The sequence below is a fragment of the Microchirus variegatus genome (assembly GCF_963457635.1).
Source record: "Microchirus variegatus genome assembly, chromosome: 7".
Lineage (NCBI taxonomy): Eukaryota > Metazoa > Chordata > Actinopteri > Pleuronectiformes > Soleidae > Microchirus > Microchirus variegatus.
The window spans coordinates 5,903,889-5,920,774 of NC_139808.1; the positions used below are offsets into that span (position 1 = coordinate 5,903,889).

General features: G+C 39.7%; 3 protein-coding genes across 6 annotated transcripts; 1 reads left to right on the forward strand and 2 right to left on the reverse strand.

Moving 5' to 3' along the window:
* Nucleotides 1-156: 156 nt before the first annotated feature.
* Nucleotides 157-2,853, reverse strand: LOC310929486 (uncharacterized protein). 2 transcript variants are annotated; one of them, XM_083892257.1, is made up of 4 exons: nt 2,772-2,853; nt 1,836-1,899; nt 1,194-1,729; nt 157-485 (listed from the first exon to the last, which is right to left on the reverse strand). In XM_083892257.1, exons 2-4 carry the CDS (start codon nt 1,849-1,851, stop codon nt 441-443), a joined length of 597 nt encoding a protein of 198 aa, XP_083748383.1. In that variant the 5' UTR covers nt 1,852-1,899; nt 2,772-2,853; the 3' UTR covers nt 157-440. The 2 variants fall into 2 exon arrangements, with proteins under 2 accessions (XP_083748383.1, XP_083748384.1); XM_083892258.1 differs by having other exon boundaries at nt 2,785-2,838.
* Nucleotides 2,854-4,634: 1,781 nt separating this feature from the next.
* LOC310929770 (uncharacterized protein) lies at nt 4,635-5,680 on the reverse strand (the record flags this gene model as incomplete). Its single annotated transcript, XM_083892616.1, has 3 exons — nt 4,635-4,673; nt 5,055-5,572; nt 5,665-5,680. 3 exons carry the CDS (start codon nt 5,678-5,680, stop codon nt 4,635-4,637), a joined length of 573 nt encoding a protein of 190 aa, XP_083748742.1.
* A 1,839-nt stretch (nt 5,681-7,519) lies between these two features.
* ncoa5 (nuclear receptor coactivator 5) lies at nt 7,520-16,028 on the forward strand. 3 transcript variants are annotated; one of them, XM_083892939.1, is made up of 10 exons: nt 7,520-7,569; nt 8,335-8,389; nt 11,090-11,153; nt 12,667-12,987; nt 13,063-13,181; nt 13,492-13,627; nt 13,795-13,994; nt 14,080-14,284; nt 14,473-14,564; nt 15,096-16,028. In XM_083892939.1, the coding sequence occupies exons 3-10, from the start codon at nt 11,098-11,100 to the stop codon at nt 15,656-15,658; spliced, it is 1,692 nt and encodes a 563-aa protein (XP_083749065.1). In that variant the 5' UTR covers nt 7,520-7,569; nt 8,335-8,389; nt 11,090-11,097; the 3' UTR covers nt 15,659-16,028. The 3 variants fall into 3 exon arrangements, with proteins under 3 accessions (XP_083749065.1, XP_083749063.1, XP_083749064.1); XM_083892937.1 differs by lacking the exons at nt 7,520-7,569; nt 8,335-8,389 and adding exons at nt 9,232-9,976; nt 10,158-10,265; XM_083892938.1 differs by lacking the exons at nt 7,520-7,569; nt 8,335-8,389 and adding exons at nt 9,232-9,976; nt 10,158-10,265 and having other exon boundaries at nt 13,078-13,181.
* The last annotated feature ends 858 nt before the right edge of the window (nt 16,029-16,886 follow it).

Genomic DNA, 16,886 nt, shown 5'->3' on the forward strand with positions numbered 1-16,886 from the left:
GGTTGTGAACTGTTATTTGTAAAACTGAAATATTTTAAACTGTAAAATCTTGATTTTTTATAGAGCATGAGCAAAACGGTTTGCAAAAACTCAATAATTCCAGTCATCGGCATGTGATGAAATCAGCTTTAATGCAGGTCGGGGGCAGAACCATGTGCCACAGGTCAGACACTGGTTAGAAATCCCTCTTCATAATGTTGCACTACATTTGCATAGTAGTCGATGTATTTCATATAACCGCAAAGATTAATTTAGAAATAAATGACCATAGAATGTTAATACAGGAATGTCATGCACAAGCTCACATTTTATGGATTGCTAGTGTTATAATTAGCTGTGAGTTAATACTGTGTTTTCCCAGATATATTGTTAATGAAATGAATGACCTTTGAATATTCATGGTTAACAGTTAGTCCACCGTTGTGTAAAGCAGCTGAGTCTTAGTCGCTGCTGCTGCTGCTGCTGCTACTGCTGCTGCTGGATGACTAGAGAAAGAGAGGGGAAAATAATTATAGATTACTTTAGCTGCATTAAAGTACAGAGACCATACAGAAAACAACCAAAGGCTGGAAATCTCGCTAATGTACTTTAGCAAGATCCCGCAAAACAAAGTGCAGCACTGACAGAGACTCTTATACGCTGTGTGAGATACATCAGGAGTGCTCACGTGATAATTGTGGAAAAAAACAGCTCTGTCTCAGATTCTGGAGATGGGATAGGAGCTATATTTCCCAGATGAGCACTTGATGACACAACAGTGCCCTCTTGTGTTAAGTAACCTCCTTCAAACGTCTCTCACCGACACTAAACCTGTGTTTCCAGGCAAGTAGTGATTTTATGTTTGTTCTGGGTTGGGGTAAAATGACCAGTGGAAGTACATTGACCTTTGATTTGTTTTTTTTTCTTTCATGTACCTTCCAGAGCTATAATCTCAAAATGTACAAAAATGTTATTACTATTAAATGAGTAGAGGGCTGGTCAAATGGAAAAAAACTAACATCTGTAGTGTTGCTCATACGTGCTTGCAGAGGATCTTGACGACCACGCTGTGTGTCCCATTCACATTTTTACACTCATTTATCTCGGCTCCCAACATTCCTATGTTCTGCACTTTGTACTCAAGGACTAAAAACGGAAGGGTATATACAGGTTTAAGTTTAATCTCTTGTTAAAATGTTAAAACCCATTCTCACCTTGCCGTGTTTGTGGTGCCCATGCTTGTGTGCTTTTTTCATCTTCTTCTTCATCTTTTTGTGGGCTTTGTGTCCAGCCAGCCCCGCTCCCATTCCCGCCAATCCTCCACCCAATGCAGCCCCCATGGGATTCATGCCTCCATGATGATGATGACCTTTGTGGTGTCCCCCTTTCGGAGAGTGGGGATATGGACCCGGGTGAACTGGAGGGACGACTGGAAATCCACCTGGAGCTGCAGGATAATGAGACCCTGGGGCTCCGTAAGGCATTGCACCTGGTGGTGCATTTGGTACCACAGCGGGGTTCATACCGGCCGGGTATTGGCCAGGTGGGTTCATACCAGCTGGGTATTGGCCAGGTGGGTTCATACCAGCTGGGTATTGGCCAGCTGGGTTCATACCAGCTGGGTATTGACCAGGTGGGTATGCTGGATTTGTAGGCTGGGGGAAGAGTCCTGGAGAAGGTCCAGCAGGAAAGGCAGGGTTGTAGCCGGGAGGGAAGGCAGGGTTTGGTGGGCCTACAGGAGGGGGAGGCCCTGTCATAATAAAAGCACACACACACAATAACACCTTTATTACAACACAGGTAAACCAATCAGAAAGTATTTTAATTATGAATGCTAAATGTGTGAGATATGCAACCTTGATTTGGCCACATGGTTATATGGTTATATGTAGTGATTAGTCAGGTCAAAGTTCAGGAAACCTGGTAAAAAAAAAAAAAAGTAAGTTAGAAATTCAATGTAATTATAATATTTAGTACATTTACAAAACATGTAGAAAGCAACTTCCACTAGATCACATACTGTAGAAATGTGGATCTGGTTATAAAGTCTTCACATTGTGAAAGTTTGAAAAATGCCCAATCCATATAAAAATGCACGTTTCTGTTCAGAAATCATGTCATAAATACGTTTCTCTGGACTTTGTGATGTCACAGTCCAACCACTGATTACCTGAAGTATGCTATATGTTATCTTTATGAAGGAATCTCACAAAAAAAGTAAACATTTTTCTGTCTTCAGCTTTCAATCTTTTAAATAATCATTTTTTCTACCAATTCAATTTAAATTCTTTCATTTCTATTCATTTTTGTTTTATTCATATTCATGAATATTATATATGATATTATTTTACTGTACATCACCATGTCTATCATCACAGTTACACCATGCTTTACTATAAATAAATAAATACATGCAGGTGTTAAAAAAATTATTCAACTAAAACATGGAAATGTAAAAGCAAAAATATGAATGATAATTAACTCCAAATATGTTAATCTTCTACCCTAGTGCAGGTGTACTGAGTTGTGTTATAAAAGTGGTTTACAACAACTAAAACACAGTAAAGATTTTTTTTTTTTTTAAACTACTAGTTTCTCGGATTATTAATTTGTTTTCAACAATAATATTTACATGATACACAGTTGTGAGTGACAGGCCGTTTTAAATGGAAAACATCGTTGTGTAAACCGTGCTGTAATGTTCCAACAGTTCACCGTTTAACAGCTTATTGCGGTCAAATGTATGACAGACATGGAGAAAAACAGGTTTAATCGCATTTTGCACCACTTACCTCACAAACGCACCATGGAGCTTTGGTGAAGTTACGACAACGACGACATGAACTACGCCCGTGTTTGACTTCCGCATTAAAGTCAGTGCAGGGAGAGGATGCGGGGAAGCCACGCCCACTTTTAAAGGATACGTACGTTAATATCATAACACCTGGACATATGTACGGACGCGTATTGTATTCACTTGAAAAAAAAAAAATCCTGTTTTTCTCACTAATTAATTTTCGGTTTGATTTTTTGAATAATCTTTTTTCTGTTTTTCTGACTAATATTTTTTTCCCCTGTTTTTCTGTCTAATTATTTTCCTGTTTTTCGGAGTAATTTTTTTTCTGTTTTTGGGAGTAATTTTTTCTTCTGTTTTTCGTGCAAATCTTTTTTCCCTGTTTTTCAGAGTAATTTTTTTTCTGAATTATCGAGAACTCTCGCGAGAACCTCCAACCTGCAAGTGACTCCCATACACCCATGGATATACATCCATGCATACACATATGGTGACTCCTTCCCGCACATACATGCCTCATAAATGATCTACCGTAGCGGGTCAATTAAAACAACCGCAAAGTCCTCAGGTGCCTGCGTAAAGTCGACAAACTAATGATAATACCATCTATGTGACTTAAAGACAGGACTATCTCCCAGTGTCTTAAACCCAGATCAAAGTAAAACTTGATTAAACTAAACAAGCCATCCATGTTGTTATAAATCGAACTCACAATAAAGGCGTGAATGTGTTTATTATTTCAAATGCTCTCTAAACTCAGAAAAAAATTACTCCGAAAAACAGAAAAAAATTACTCCGAAAAACAGGAAAATAATTAGACAGAAAAACAGGGGGAAAAAAATATTAGTCAGAAAAAACAAAAAAAAGATTATTCAAAAAATCAAACCGAAAATTAATTAGTGAGAAAAACAGGATTTTTCTTTTTTTTTTTTCAAGTGAATGCAATACGCTTCCATACATATGGTACACAAAAATGTAACAAAAAACATTTATTCTGCTACAAATTTCTCACGAAATTGCTAATTTCTCGAATTAGAATTATGGAAATCTTTTAACATAACATTTATGTACAATATGTAAATAAAAGCATAAGGGACTTTCTCCAGATCTGACCAAGAAAGGAGTTATTTCAGTTACACATAATTTGCTTTATACGGTTTACAAGAAAAATATAAACTGACATTACACAGTATAACTTAAAAAAAAATCTTTATTTGATACTGAAACCAATAAATGTGCAGCATTTTTAAATAACCAGTACCAGCACAAGCATCGGACATGTAACAACAAGGCAAAGCATATTTGCAGTTCATTATAATGATGACTACATTCGCTTTATACATTCCAGTGTACAGGGAACATTAACAAAAAAGATTTTAGTGTCAGTGTGACTGCCCAGTGAAATAAAAAGATTGTACAGAAAGAATCGGTTGATGACAGTGAGCCAGATATTGACAATAACAGAGAACTAGAAACTTTGATGCTGAATTTGTCCCGTTTTTCTATTATTTTATGATGTCGTCTGTGCTTTTTCTAACCAACATGGAAAAGGCACACACTGCAATTCAATCAATTCAAAAGTCTTAGTAAGAGTAAAGTGTAAAAGTGCTTAAGTAACAGTAATATATCCACTGGTTACACTCGTTTTTCAGCTCTGACAATTCAAAAGGAGACGGAAACACGATCACCTTGACCTCTTGACACCATCCTCTAGACACATCTGACTATTGCTCTGTGTTTTACCTCTGACAGACAATAACTACAGACTGTTTGATGTAAACACCACAAAATAGTAAAAAATAAAACACCATATGAGCCATCCTTATGTAAAGAGAGTTTTGGTTTCTTGGACTGTTTGGTCTCAGTCTGAGTCGCTGCTGCTGCTGCTGCTACTGGAGGACTGTGGAGGGAAAGAGAAAAATCATATGTTTAACTTCATTCAAGATGCATACAACAAATGCAAAATATGCAACAAATTCTCTGGCTTGTCTGCATTAGTGTTAGTTTATTAAGTGGCATGAAATAGATCCATTATATTTATAATGTGGTTTATATGAAAGAGAGAGTGAAGGGGCGTTGAATGTGACACTAACAGTAACTTTTGTGTTTGTTTTACAACGCACTATACTGTAATTACTCCATTATACACTATAATAATATTGTACTACTACCCCAAAATGTCAGACATCAAACAGAAGAGCATCACAGCTGACTCTACACAATCTTTATGATAATAATGATCATAAAATTTTATTCTTTAAAGCTTTCAACACAATCTCACCTTGCAGTAGTGGAGCCCTTGCTTGTTCCACTTATGTGCTTTCTTCATCTTCTTCCTCATCTTTTTGTTAACTTTGTGTGTAGCCGCTCCCATCACCATTGCTGTCAATCCTCCAACTAATCCTCCAGCCATGGGCCTCATCCCTCCATGGTAGTAACCTCTGTGGTGATGACCTCTGTGGTGGTGACCATACTTTGGATAGTGCGGATGTGGACCAGGATGACGCAAGTGTGGGTATCCACATGGGGGGACACCTGCAGGGGGGACAACTGGATATCCACCCGGAGCCATAGGATAACGATGAGGTTGAGGAGCTCTATAAGGCATCACACCTGGAGAGGCATGTGGACCCAGAGCTGGGCTCATAGCTGCTGGGTAGTGGCCAGGTGGGTACGCTGGATTTGATAGTTGGGGATAAAATCCTGGAGAAGGTCCAGGATATGCAGGGTATGCAGGATATGCAGGGTTGTACCCAGGAGGGTAAGCAGGGTTTGATGGGCCCAGTGGAGGGGGAGGTCCTGATGCACATAAAAGCAAACATACACACCTTAAAATGTGTTTTTACAAAGACAAACATAATGGAATGTGCTGATTATGTAAGATATCCTACCTTGATTTGGCCACATGGTTGTGATTGTTAGGCTCGATATGTCAAATACTTTAGGAAACCTGGGAAAACATCAATACATTGAATGTAAAAATGCAACTTTATATTATATTATTGAGGATTTATATTCAGGTCTATCATGCAATTCAGCATGTGGGTTTTGAATCAGACTAAATCAAGTCACTTTGCGGTTCTATGCTGCTTGTCTGAGAATATAACATCTGTGTTTGTATTATGATATATTGTATTATACTACAACTAGATGTGACACATAAGGCCTCATTGATGTCAGTGTGGCACTCTGGAAAAAGGAAAAAAAAAGTTGCCCACCCCTGATCTATAAATCACTACATAATATATAGTGATTATTATATGAATAGTTGTCAAAATGCTTAATTAACATTGACATAATTCTGTAATAGGCTAATATTCAATCATAAAAGTCCATAATAACAATCAACTGTGGGCTTCTGAAACAACTGTACAGACGTCAAGCAGCTAAGTTTAGGCTAATTATTAAGTACCTTTCAGACCAATCGTAAAAAAAACAAAAAAACACCTGTACTGTAACACTTTCAACAGACAGACTCACAAACAATAAAACACGTTATTAAATTGTATTCGTGGTTTCAGTCTTACCTTAAACTCGGGTTTGGTCAAGTTTCCCTCGCTCAGCTCAGCTACAGTAAAACACAATAACAGTGTAACTCCGTAATAAGTCCGTGTTTCCGCATTGTGTCCATTTATGTGCAGCGGAGAAGGGAAGCCACGCCCACTCTTACGTACGAAAGGGCACCTGCGTTGTTTCCCCACTAGTCAAGTTAAAATCAACACACCTGACTTCAAACTATTGTCAACACACGATGAGTCATCATCAACTCCACTGTCACACATTTCCATGACCTCATGGGTTAACACACAACTAACAATTATTTTCGATTCATTATCATTGATTAATCTGTCGATTATATTCCCGATTATTAAATGCGCTGCTTCGTTTAAACTGTCATAAAATGTAGAAAAATCTTCTCAAACCTCTGGTTCTGTCCAGAAACTAAAATTATACAGTTATAATCAATGTTATATATATATATATATATATATATATATATATATATATATATATATATATATATATATATATATATATATATATATGGCGCAAAGAAATCAGAAAATGTTCTGTTCACATTTAAGAAGCTGAAAAATTAGAGAGCTGAAGACACTTAACAGATAAACAAAACACTTTAATGTCTAGTGAGTGACACTGAGGAGGATTTATTGACTAAATCACTAGATTATATTTCCCATGTCTTTGTGTATAATTAGCTGACAGTAAAATAAAAATAGTAATAAAAAAGCACATATTTTGTTGACATTTTATGACCCAGGTTAAACAATATTATATATATATATATATATATAGAACTGTGAATCTTTTGAGATTGATGAGTGTTAGTCATTGTGGTTAATAACCTAGTATTGCTTAATAAAACAGTAATAGTTCCTTATATTACTGTGTAGTTTGGTCACAATCTGCAGCAAGATCCCGATCTGATAACATAAAATATATATTTTGTCGTTTTACGTGTATTAACTGGGAAACTGAAACGTTGGTGGAGCCTTTTATTTTTACTTTGATCAATTAAATAACACCTCTCCATTCGCAGTTTGATCAACGTTTCTGGGCCTGTTTAAATAGTAAGTTGTTGTACATGTCACCAATAGGGGGCGATGTCTATACATGATAAGTGTTGTGGCGTCGGGACCATGGTCTGGACAGGAAGTTGTTGCCGTAGCAGCATTAAACGAAGAAGAAGACGCTTTTGAGAGAGGACATCGCCATACATTCCCGGCGAGTCTACGGCATTTATCGACTGAAAACCGGAATAAAAATATACGTTTAAAGTGAGTAGAACGAATATTAAAAAAAAGATGAGCTATCCAATATAACGTGTCTGCAACACGTGGACGCATACGTAAACGCAGCCGTATGTGTATTTGGCTGTTTGAATTTAAGATGGCGAGTGGCTAAAGCTAAGCAGCTAATCGCTAGCTACATAGCTGCGTGTTCACCGTAACCGTATGATTCCATTTTTTCAAAAAAGCCGGATATAAATATTTAAGAGTTCATTTTGAACAGTGAGTTTAAATGTTGTTGTAAACGAATTGTGGCCACGCGTGTTCGGGAGCCTTTACTCTTCATTGGCGTGGTCGTTGGATTTATTCAAATGAAATATAATCTGTGACGAGCAAAACTGCGGGCAGAGCAGTGGGTGAATAACAGAAAACGTTAATTTGACATAATTGTTGACGAAATTCGAAAAGTACTACATTAACCGTTGCATCTTATCAGTTTCGGAATTAAACATTTAATGCTACACTGGTTCGTTGCCTTTAATCTGCTCTACACTCGTTTACTATGAGAGAAAGGTTGGCCGTTGCCTTTAATCCCCCCCTTCATTCATTTCCAATGAGAGAAAGTTATGAAAACATAATCAGCAAAAATGGCGGAAGATAGAGTAATGGTGTAAACAATGGTTTGGATTCGCTGACTTGGAGTAAGGTTACTCATGTTTAGTTGATGGTGTTCATATCTGTTGACTTTTCGAGTTATAGTGGGGAAAAGTTAAAAGTAATTGAATGATTTCTCAATTTGTAATTCCTTTTCAGGCACTTGGGATTTTTAAGCTGAAGCAGAATCCAGTGTATCCAGGTTCAACTTGAGGTATGTAAGGAGGTTTCTCCCTCAAAAGCATATTTATGAATTACTTCATTAACTATTTTGTTACAGAGTACTACCTTCTACTGACAGTACTGTAATGTACTGTAATGTTTGCATGTTGGGACTGAAATCCTTCAGTTGTCCAAAAATGTATTTTATTTCCTCCATATAAAAATAGTGCTTTACCCGAACACTATTACGAATGTTTGAACAAAAGGAATCTAAAGCGACCGCGGGCCCGTGATTTCATTTCACCGATGCGATTTTCCTGGAGAGGCATTTACCATTTCAAGAGAAGAGGACATTTTACATTTATAGAAAAAAAGTCGCTGAGTTATTTAGTTCAATATTGGCCACAGTGGGGCACATTTTACTTGACAAAAAAATAAATAATAAAATAATGTGCTTTACTTTCCACAGAAACAAAGTTGGAACCGATGGTGCAACTTCTTTGATTATTTTGAACGTCCGAATCGGCGGTTATAAATATTTTATCATTAGACACTGTGCACAACTCAAATGGTGTCTCTCTCACAGGGCATCTGCCATTTGCTCTTACCACTGTGCTACAACAAATTTGCGATTGTGTTTTACGTGTTATGTTGGCGGGCGACTTCATATTGCGTCCTGTGAGATGTTTTTGATTTCAAATAACATTGATTTTTATAACGTTTTAACTGGCTCTGTGTTTTTACACTGAGGCAACAAACCGGTGACTCAAACATGGCTCTATAATACAACAGTCTCTTAACGTGTGTTGTACATCATTATCCCTATGACAAATCTGGGAGATGTTAATTGTGATAAATTAAGCCCAAATGGAACCAAATCTGTCATCATTTGGAACACGATTTCGCCGCCTGCAGAGACCAACAGGCCTCATTTTCATGGCTAGCTGAGGAGAAAAATCGAGAGCAACTGACCCAAACGGAACAAACACGCTTTCATGCAGACCAGCAAATACACCAGTCCATGCAGATACAGCATGTCAAGTAACAAACGCTTGACAAACCATGAGTGAAGTCAGATTGTGGGCTGGTTGTCTCAGGACTTAACATCTCTGCATTATGGAAACACTTACGATCTCCACGTGGGATAGAAATGCACACTAAATTAAGTATTAACATAAAATATTTACGCCAGAATTTGCGACTCGAGAACCGCCGCTCGCCGATTTGCTCCATGCGAAAAATTTGCCACCGCATTTGAATTTATATTGTCTCATTTTGATGTGATTTTTTCCATCTGCAACTTCTGCTCCACTAAATCTCTTTATCCTTCCAAGGAATTTGATCTCTTTTACCTCACTGACATGTTTCAGGATTGTGGACGACAATTTTAACGCGCTTTTTACCGAACACAACAAACATTTTCAAGCTTTTGACGCATACAAAGAAAGAAAACATCCGGATCAAGTCATGTCTCGCCGAAGAAGCATCAGCCCATCATCAAAGGACATGATGCTGCGCACCTGCAGCAGTAAAGATCCTCGAGATTTGGAGAGGCGAATCTTTGTTGGGAATTTGCCAACCTCTGACATGGAAAAGAAGGATTTGGAAGAGATGTTCAGTCCATACGGGAAAATTGTCGGTCAGTAAGCATTACAACATAAACAAATTTGAATGCTACAGGCTGTCTCCTGAATGTCAAAAATATAAGCATGTGAACTTGATAATCGTTTTCTGCTGGATAATTTTCTAAATTGGTAAGTAGTCAAGCTTTTCCTCAAACGGATCCTAAGTTTGTATCATTCAAAATCTTCCTCTTCCAGGCGTGTCCATGTTTCGGGGGTTTGGATTTGTACAATTTGAACGTGTTGAGGAAGCCGAAGCTGCAAAGGCTGCCCAAAAGAATCGAATATATAAAGGTTATAAAATAGGTAAGCCTCAACCACAATAGGAGTGATTGTGTTTGGAAAGGGCATATACGTTTAATGATGTACAGCGAGCAAAACACTGGCTCAACGATCAAAGATCAACTTTCCTTTGCGAAACACCTTTGATTGGTCAGAATAATTTGTGTTGATCCTGAACGTAACATTTATGCAGATTGATGGATTTTACATGGCCAGCAATAAAAGCAGCAAATGTTACTTTAAGGATTAACACTGAAGTTGTATTAAATCCAGAGTTGTCCGTGTGGGGAAAATTAAAGCCCTGACATTTATTTTGTTTAAGAAAGAAGTGATGTTCTGCATTCAGCAAATGCTCCAAACAATGCTGTTGAAAGTGGAGCTATTTCCTGCTTGCAAATAACCTCACAGTTAAGTGACCTAAGTGTCGGTGGGCTGCATAAAATACCTCAGAGAGTGGACTTGTTTTTTTTTGTTTTTTTTCTAAAACAAACTGTGTTTTTGTACATATGTTAAATTAACAAAGCAAATAAACATGTGTACCATTCATTTCTGGCAAAGCCTGAATCTCTGAACCCTTTGTCTTGAAAGATTCTTCAGCTTCCCAAGTTCAAAATCGAATTTGTATGGGAAGCATTTTTAATTTATTTATCTTAAACTCAATTGATTTGACCATTTGATTTGCCGCATTTTGACATCTCGTCCAGTTTGGATTTTTAAACTTGGATATTGGACCTCGGTTTCATTTGGATCGTGGACGTGTTTTGCGACCTCTTCATACTGCGTGAACTCATAAGCTGCTGATTTACATGTCTCTGTTATGTTCATCGTTTGGATTGATTTATTTTCAGATGTAAATATGGCAGTGGAACGACGGCAAGTTAAACCTCAAACCCAGCCGAGCCCCCCACGAAGGTAAAGTAACGCGAAATGGGTGTGAAGAACTACCATTGCCTCTGAGCTGTCGGTAAAATTAAAGAGAAAAGAAGCGTATTTTAACTTTTCCTCAATGTCATTTCCACCACTGGTGAAGTCCGCATGCTGGAATTTATCATAATCATAGATTGGTTTGTGATCGATTATGGGATGGATGATATACAACTCCAAAATAAACTTTACAGATGTGTTGAAATAAAGAAACAAGACATATGAATTTAATTCACAGTGTCTTTGTCTCAGAGATTCTTGCCATATTTGTTTTTTTTTTTTAAATGGCTTTTCATCCTACACCTACAATATTAAAGTTTCTGGCTAAAGATAGTGTAAGGGTAGTCCCACTGTGTTATTTTGATAGAAGCCAGACACAAACAGAACAAAATCTTGCATCGTGCATTTTTGTTTGCGTTCCCTGCTAAACAAACTGTTCATGCCTAATAACAGTGAAATGATTTTCCTTACTCAAATATAGGTTAAGTGTGTGTATATATTTTAAATTTGCAGTGGGGTCTGAAGTGCTTCATGCCACACTGTTAAGTGGGAAATAAATGTTAAGAGTTTTAAAATGGAATTCTTTTTCTTCACGGTCTAATATCGCGATTTAAAAACACCCTCCTGTGACGTCTAAAAAGGTTTTGAAAAACCAAGAGCTGCCTTCCTTGGAATTCACCGTAATCTGTTGACATTTTCAGGATCCCGTGTCAAGAAAGACGTATTTTCTTTTCTGCAAAATTCTTCCTTTCGTACGGTTTTATATGCTGGACCAGTCAAATATCCTCTGCAGTTCAGAGAATAATATTTAGTTATTTTCCCCATGGGAGGAAAAAACACTTGGAATGGAAATGTCCTGGAAGAACAACATACAAAAATTAAACATAAATGCAGCCTCTGTAAATGAACAGCCTTTTCCGCAAAGGCCAAGCGACAATGGTGTTTTTTTGCGAGCTGGATTTTCCGTCGGCGAAACACGGATGGTGGAAGTCGGTGTTGTTGCTGTCACAGATCACTGGAGGTTTTCAAAATGTTGAAAAGACGCGATTCGGGATCACCTGGAGTCATTTGTGCCAGTTCTGTGTGCGACTCGGTAGTTGCTTTCTGTTGCGCTGCTTAGGTTCTGTGAACGGGTAAAGGAAATGTGCAATACCAGCTGTAGTCCTCCAAGTGAAATTTCAAATCTAATTGTACAAATGTTGTGACAAATCACAACATGTATTATCTAAAAGCATCTGCCTTGGCTGTTGGGGGTGAAATGAAAATAAAAGAGACAGAAGATGTATGACGGTTGTATTAAGTTCTGTCAGATTAGATCTGTTATAGTATTACAGTAATGTTTATACAAGCAGTAGCATGAAAAGTAGTAAAAATATATATTGTTTTTACACTGGACTATACCTGTCCTCAGCAGTTGAGGAGAGAAAACTCCGTTGCCCGTTTGTTCATCTTGGGCGGCCCTCAACGCTGTCCTTCCACTCACTAATGTCATTTCTCTCAGGGCCCCATATGGCAGTTACGGAGACGGCAAGGTGCCTCGACCTCGATCCCGCTCACCGACTTTTGGGCGAGACGGACGGGAGCCGCGGGACAGCCGCGATGGGAGGGACTCTGGTCGAGAGCCCAGGCCTGGCGGTCACTCCCGTGACAATGATTTCCGCTACCGCAGCTCAGAGAGCAGAGACAAGGACGTCAGGGGAGACCCGCGAGATTCACGAGACCCAAGAGACGCAAGAGATCCACGAGATTCACGAGACCCAAGAGATCCACGAGACTCACGAGACCCAAGAGAGCCACGGGATTCACGAGATCCTGCGTACAGGTGACTACTACTACACTCAACCTTCTTCTTAGTGAAGACAGATTTTTTTGACTATGAAATAATCTCACTCGGCAGAGATGATTATGACAGATACCTTCGCAGCGGCAGTGGTTCAGAAGACTTCTACCGGAGAAAGGATGAACCCTTCAGGGATCAGTTCCGAGATCCATGGAATGGACGCCGTGAGCCTGAGGGTATGCATCATTTTTTATATTCATGTGTGCGGTTTGAGGAAATGTACAGGAAGTGACAGAATAACCAAAAAAATAAGAAATGTACATCCTGGCGTGCTTATTCAATAGTGTAAATCTTGACAAGCCAATGGTAACATATTCTTGTGTGTAGTATCAACTTCTACCCCAAGAAGATGTATTTAAAGTTAATTGCCAGTTTGTCAATCAAAGAATTCCAACCCTGTTGCATTATTTTCACGTCGGTTCAGACTTGTGTTCCAGTTCAGAGATGTCAAAGGTTACACTCTCCTTCCTTCATGTCCTTGTCTAGCGGCAGACGAGCGCGCCCGACCTGAAGAGCGCCGGCGTAATGAGCTGTATCGTCAGTATTATGAAGAACTGCAGCGGCGCTATGACACCGATCGTCCTGTCGACTGCTCTGTGATCGTCGTCAACAAGGCACAAAAGTATGTCCACTCTCTGGCGTCTTTACGAAAGAGAACTGATCTTTGAGCAGATGCCTTTTTATATAAAATGTCAACCACCGCACGACATGTTTTCATTTCATATGGCTCTTCTGTGTGTGTTTGTGTGTGCGCGCGTGTTTGTACCTCTGCTTTGAACACAACTGTAGGGAGTATGCCGAGACGGTCGGCCGGAAGGTCCGTGACTTGGGCATGGTGGTGGACTTGATCTTCCTCAACACTGAAGTGTCCCTCACTCAGGCTCTGGAGGATGTCGGCCGAGCCCGCACTCCCTTTGCTATCATCATTACCCAGCAGCACCAGGTGCACCGCTCCTGCACCGTCAACATCTTGTTCGGCACGCCACAAGGTAATGTGACAGACATGTCGGTTTGGCGTTTCAAATTCGCGTCTTTGGTCGATTTACAATTTCGTCCACGTCCTTGTTGCTGCAGAACATCGAAACATGCCGATGCAGGACGCCATGATGCTCGTCGCCCACAACTATGACACTTACAAAGTTGAAAACCGCGAAAAGGAACGAGAGGAGATCGCCAGAAAAGCAGCCAAGATGGCAGACGATGTGCTGCTCAGGGAGCCTGACAGAGAGAGCCATCCAGTGTCTGTTCTCACTGCCATCACTCTGCTGACTGAAAACAGGTATCGGTTTGGACTTAGCTGTGAAGTTCTTTCTGTGCTAATTTGCTAAGAATTTACATTTAAATTCCCTCAATGTAAAACCTGCTAGTCTGCTAACTAGCCAGTTAGTCTGGCTTGCTAACTGGTTAGTCGTTGATTATTTTATAAGCTTCCACACTAAATGATTTACTGTGATGATTTTCATGCAGATTTTTGACCCCTGAAGAACTGGATGGTCTCATTGCTTACCTGAAGGACAAAAGAACTCGTCTGGTGCGGAGTGCTGCAGACCCTCTTTCAGGTAAGACCTCTTTATTTGAGAATGTTTGAATTATCAGTCAACTTTCTTAAAAGTGTATTATGTAATAGATCTAAAGCAACTGGCCATAAAATCCTCCTAATATGTCACAGAGACTCAGGAATAATGTTCATATAACAAACTGAACTCACCAACAACAGCAGTACAGACAAAATATTTGCATAAAGAAAATATTTTGCAGACCGCAAATCAGGTTTCAAGTCAAATCATGTTTTGAAATCATGTTTTGGCATGTGGCGCCACCTACCGACGTCTACCAATCATTGCAGTCAGTAGAGTCTCAGCTGCCGAGCAACCACGGATTGCCAGTTATGTCAGAAAACGAAACCAGAAAGACCTCGGTATTTAGAATTTGAATGTAGTAACCATTTTTGGCCACATTCTTACATATGGCACCTTTAAAAATAATTTAAAAGTACAATAAGCTCTTCGGTCCAACCTCGGTCTATGGGTAAGGGTTATTGGCCTCTTTTCGGGCGTTAAGTTTATTCAGACCTGAATTTGTCTCATCAGCTCCAGGCCACATCACAACTCCTGTGGAAGCCCCGTCCCCTGCTGTAGGACTTCCTCCTTCCTCCCACTCTGCTCACTCGGCCCCACAGTCCAGCCACCTCGGCCTGACTGCTGCTAGCAACCAACCAACCAATCCCAACCATCAGCAGGAGCTGCAGGCAAAAATCCTCAGTCTGTTCAACAGCGGCACCGGGGCGGGGTCGAGTGTCGGGGGCATCTCCTCCGTCTCCTCGCACCCGTCATCCTACGGCTCCCTCGGCCCGCCCACTTCCCACAATCCCTCTCGCCCAGCCATGTCCGCCCCGCCTCTAGCTGCACCCCAGGGTTACGGTGCCCAGTCGGGACGCATGCCAGTGGCACCCGGTGGTCAGAGGCCTTCCAACGCTACTTCAGGTATCAATTTTGACAACCCGAGTGTCCAGAAAGCTCTTGACACGCTTATACAGAGTGGACCATCTCTTAACCACCTGGTTGGCCCTGGGGCTCCTCAGCAGCCGCCTCCCAGACCGGGACCCAACATGGGCCAGGCCCCAGGTATGTCCATGTATCCTCGACACTACTGAAGAGTGTAGGGAATTAATTATGTGTCCTAATGAGAGTTTCTCTTTACACAAGTAAACGCCACATCAGAGCTCTGGTGTGAATTTACCAGCCGTGTATAGGTAGAGTGTAGGAATGTTTTTGTAAACGCTTTTAATTTTTGTTTTCTTTTTTTTTTTATCCCTTTACCCTGGGCAGTGTTCTCAGTGGGTTTAACTTGTTCAGACTACTTATCGATCTGTGTTTTCAATTACTAGCCAATAGATAACTGAATCTTGTTACATGAAGACATGTTGCATGTGTTGTATAATTTAGGCCCTTATAGAACACCTCGGTTTTTTTTTTCCAGCCATGATCTGTCGTGTTTTATAGGTTTTTGCACAGTTTTAATTTGTAACACGTTTCATTGTCAAAAACAATTGCGATTAAAAACTCAACACAGTTGCTGTAATAAAATGGTATTGGTTTATTGCATTTTGTGCTGACAAATCTATAAAATGGAACGGGTATCGCCAGAAGCCATAGAGATATAAGCATTTGAAATGTAAGATAAAACTACTTTTTTTTTTTTTCCCTCTTTTCAATGTACCATGAAACACAATAGAGAATAATACATTTGTTTATTTTATTTTAGAATATTTAACTTACACTGACACAAAAATAAACACTTCCACACTAACTGTACTTGGTTTATTTACACGTAGCCCCTTCCCTCCCTCGCCCGCAGCCACCCCTGCCCCCAGCAGTTACAAGTGCACATGTACACACACGTACACACACTCCCACAGAACTGAAAAGAACACGCACTACAGTGTAACCATAAGACTAGGTACAGCATCAAGAGTAAAATGGTCGGTTCAGATTAGGGGGGAGGAAAAAATCAATTTGGATACAGTTGTGTCCTGCGTATAAATTAATCTTACATTGTTGCATCTTTTTTTTTTTTTTTTTTTAAGCATCCATACAAAATGTTTCCCACAACTCCAGTGAATTAAATATGACAAAATGTCCTCCAACTGGTTATTAAAGGAACACTGGATTCTCAAAAGGTCAACAGCCATTTTTTTTGACAGCTCACAGGTGTGAAAGGGTAAGTTAACGATGGCTGAGTTCCATTATGATGGCACTCTTTCAGGGTGCACGATTGGCTCACTGTTCACTTGCACTTCACCGAAACTGAACAGAGCCGTCGTTAACGTCAAGTGACGCCTGTTTATTTCGAATTAGCTGCCGTGCAAAAGGGATCAAGTA

Excerpts from the sequence above, each read along its gene's own strand:
- ncoa5 (XM_083892937.1), top strand. The coding sequence starts at position 9,805 with ATGTCTCGCCGAAGAAGCATCAGCCCATCATCAAAGGACATGATGCTG. Across the intron at positions 11,154-12,666 it reads CAGCCGAGCCCCCCACGAAG|GGCCCCATATGGCAGTTACG; the intron begins GTAAAGTAACGC and ends CATTTCTCTCAG. Across the intron at positions 13,995-14,079 it reads CTTGTTCGGCACGCCACAAG|AACATCGAAACATGCCGATG; the intron begins GTAATGTGACAG and ends TTGTTGCTGCAG.
- LOC310929486 (XM_083892257.1), bottom strand. Across the intron at positions 486-1,193 it reads GGCACCACAAACACGGCAAG|TCATCCAGCAGCAGCAGTAG; the intron begins GTGAGAATGGGT and ends CTCTTTCTCTAG.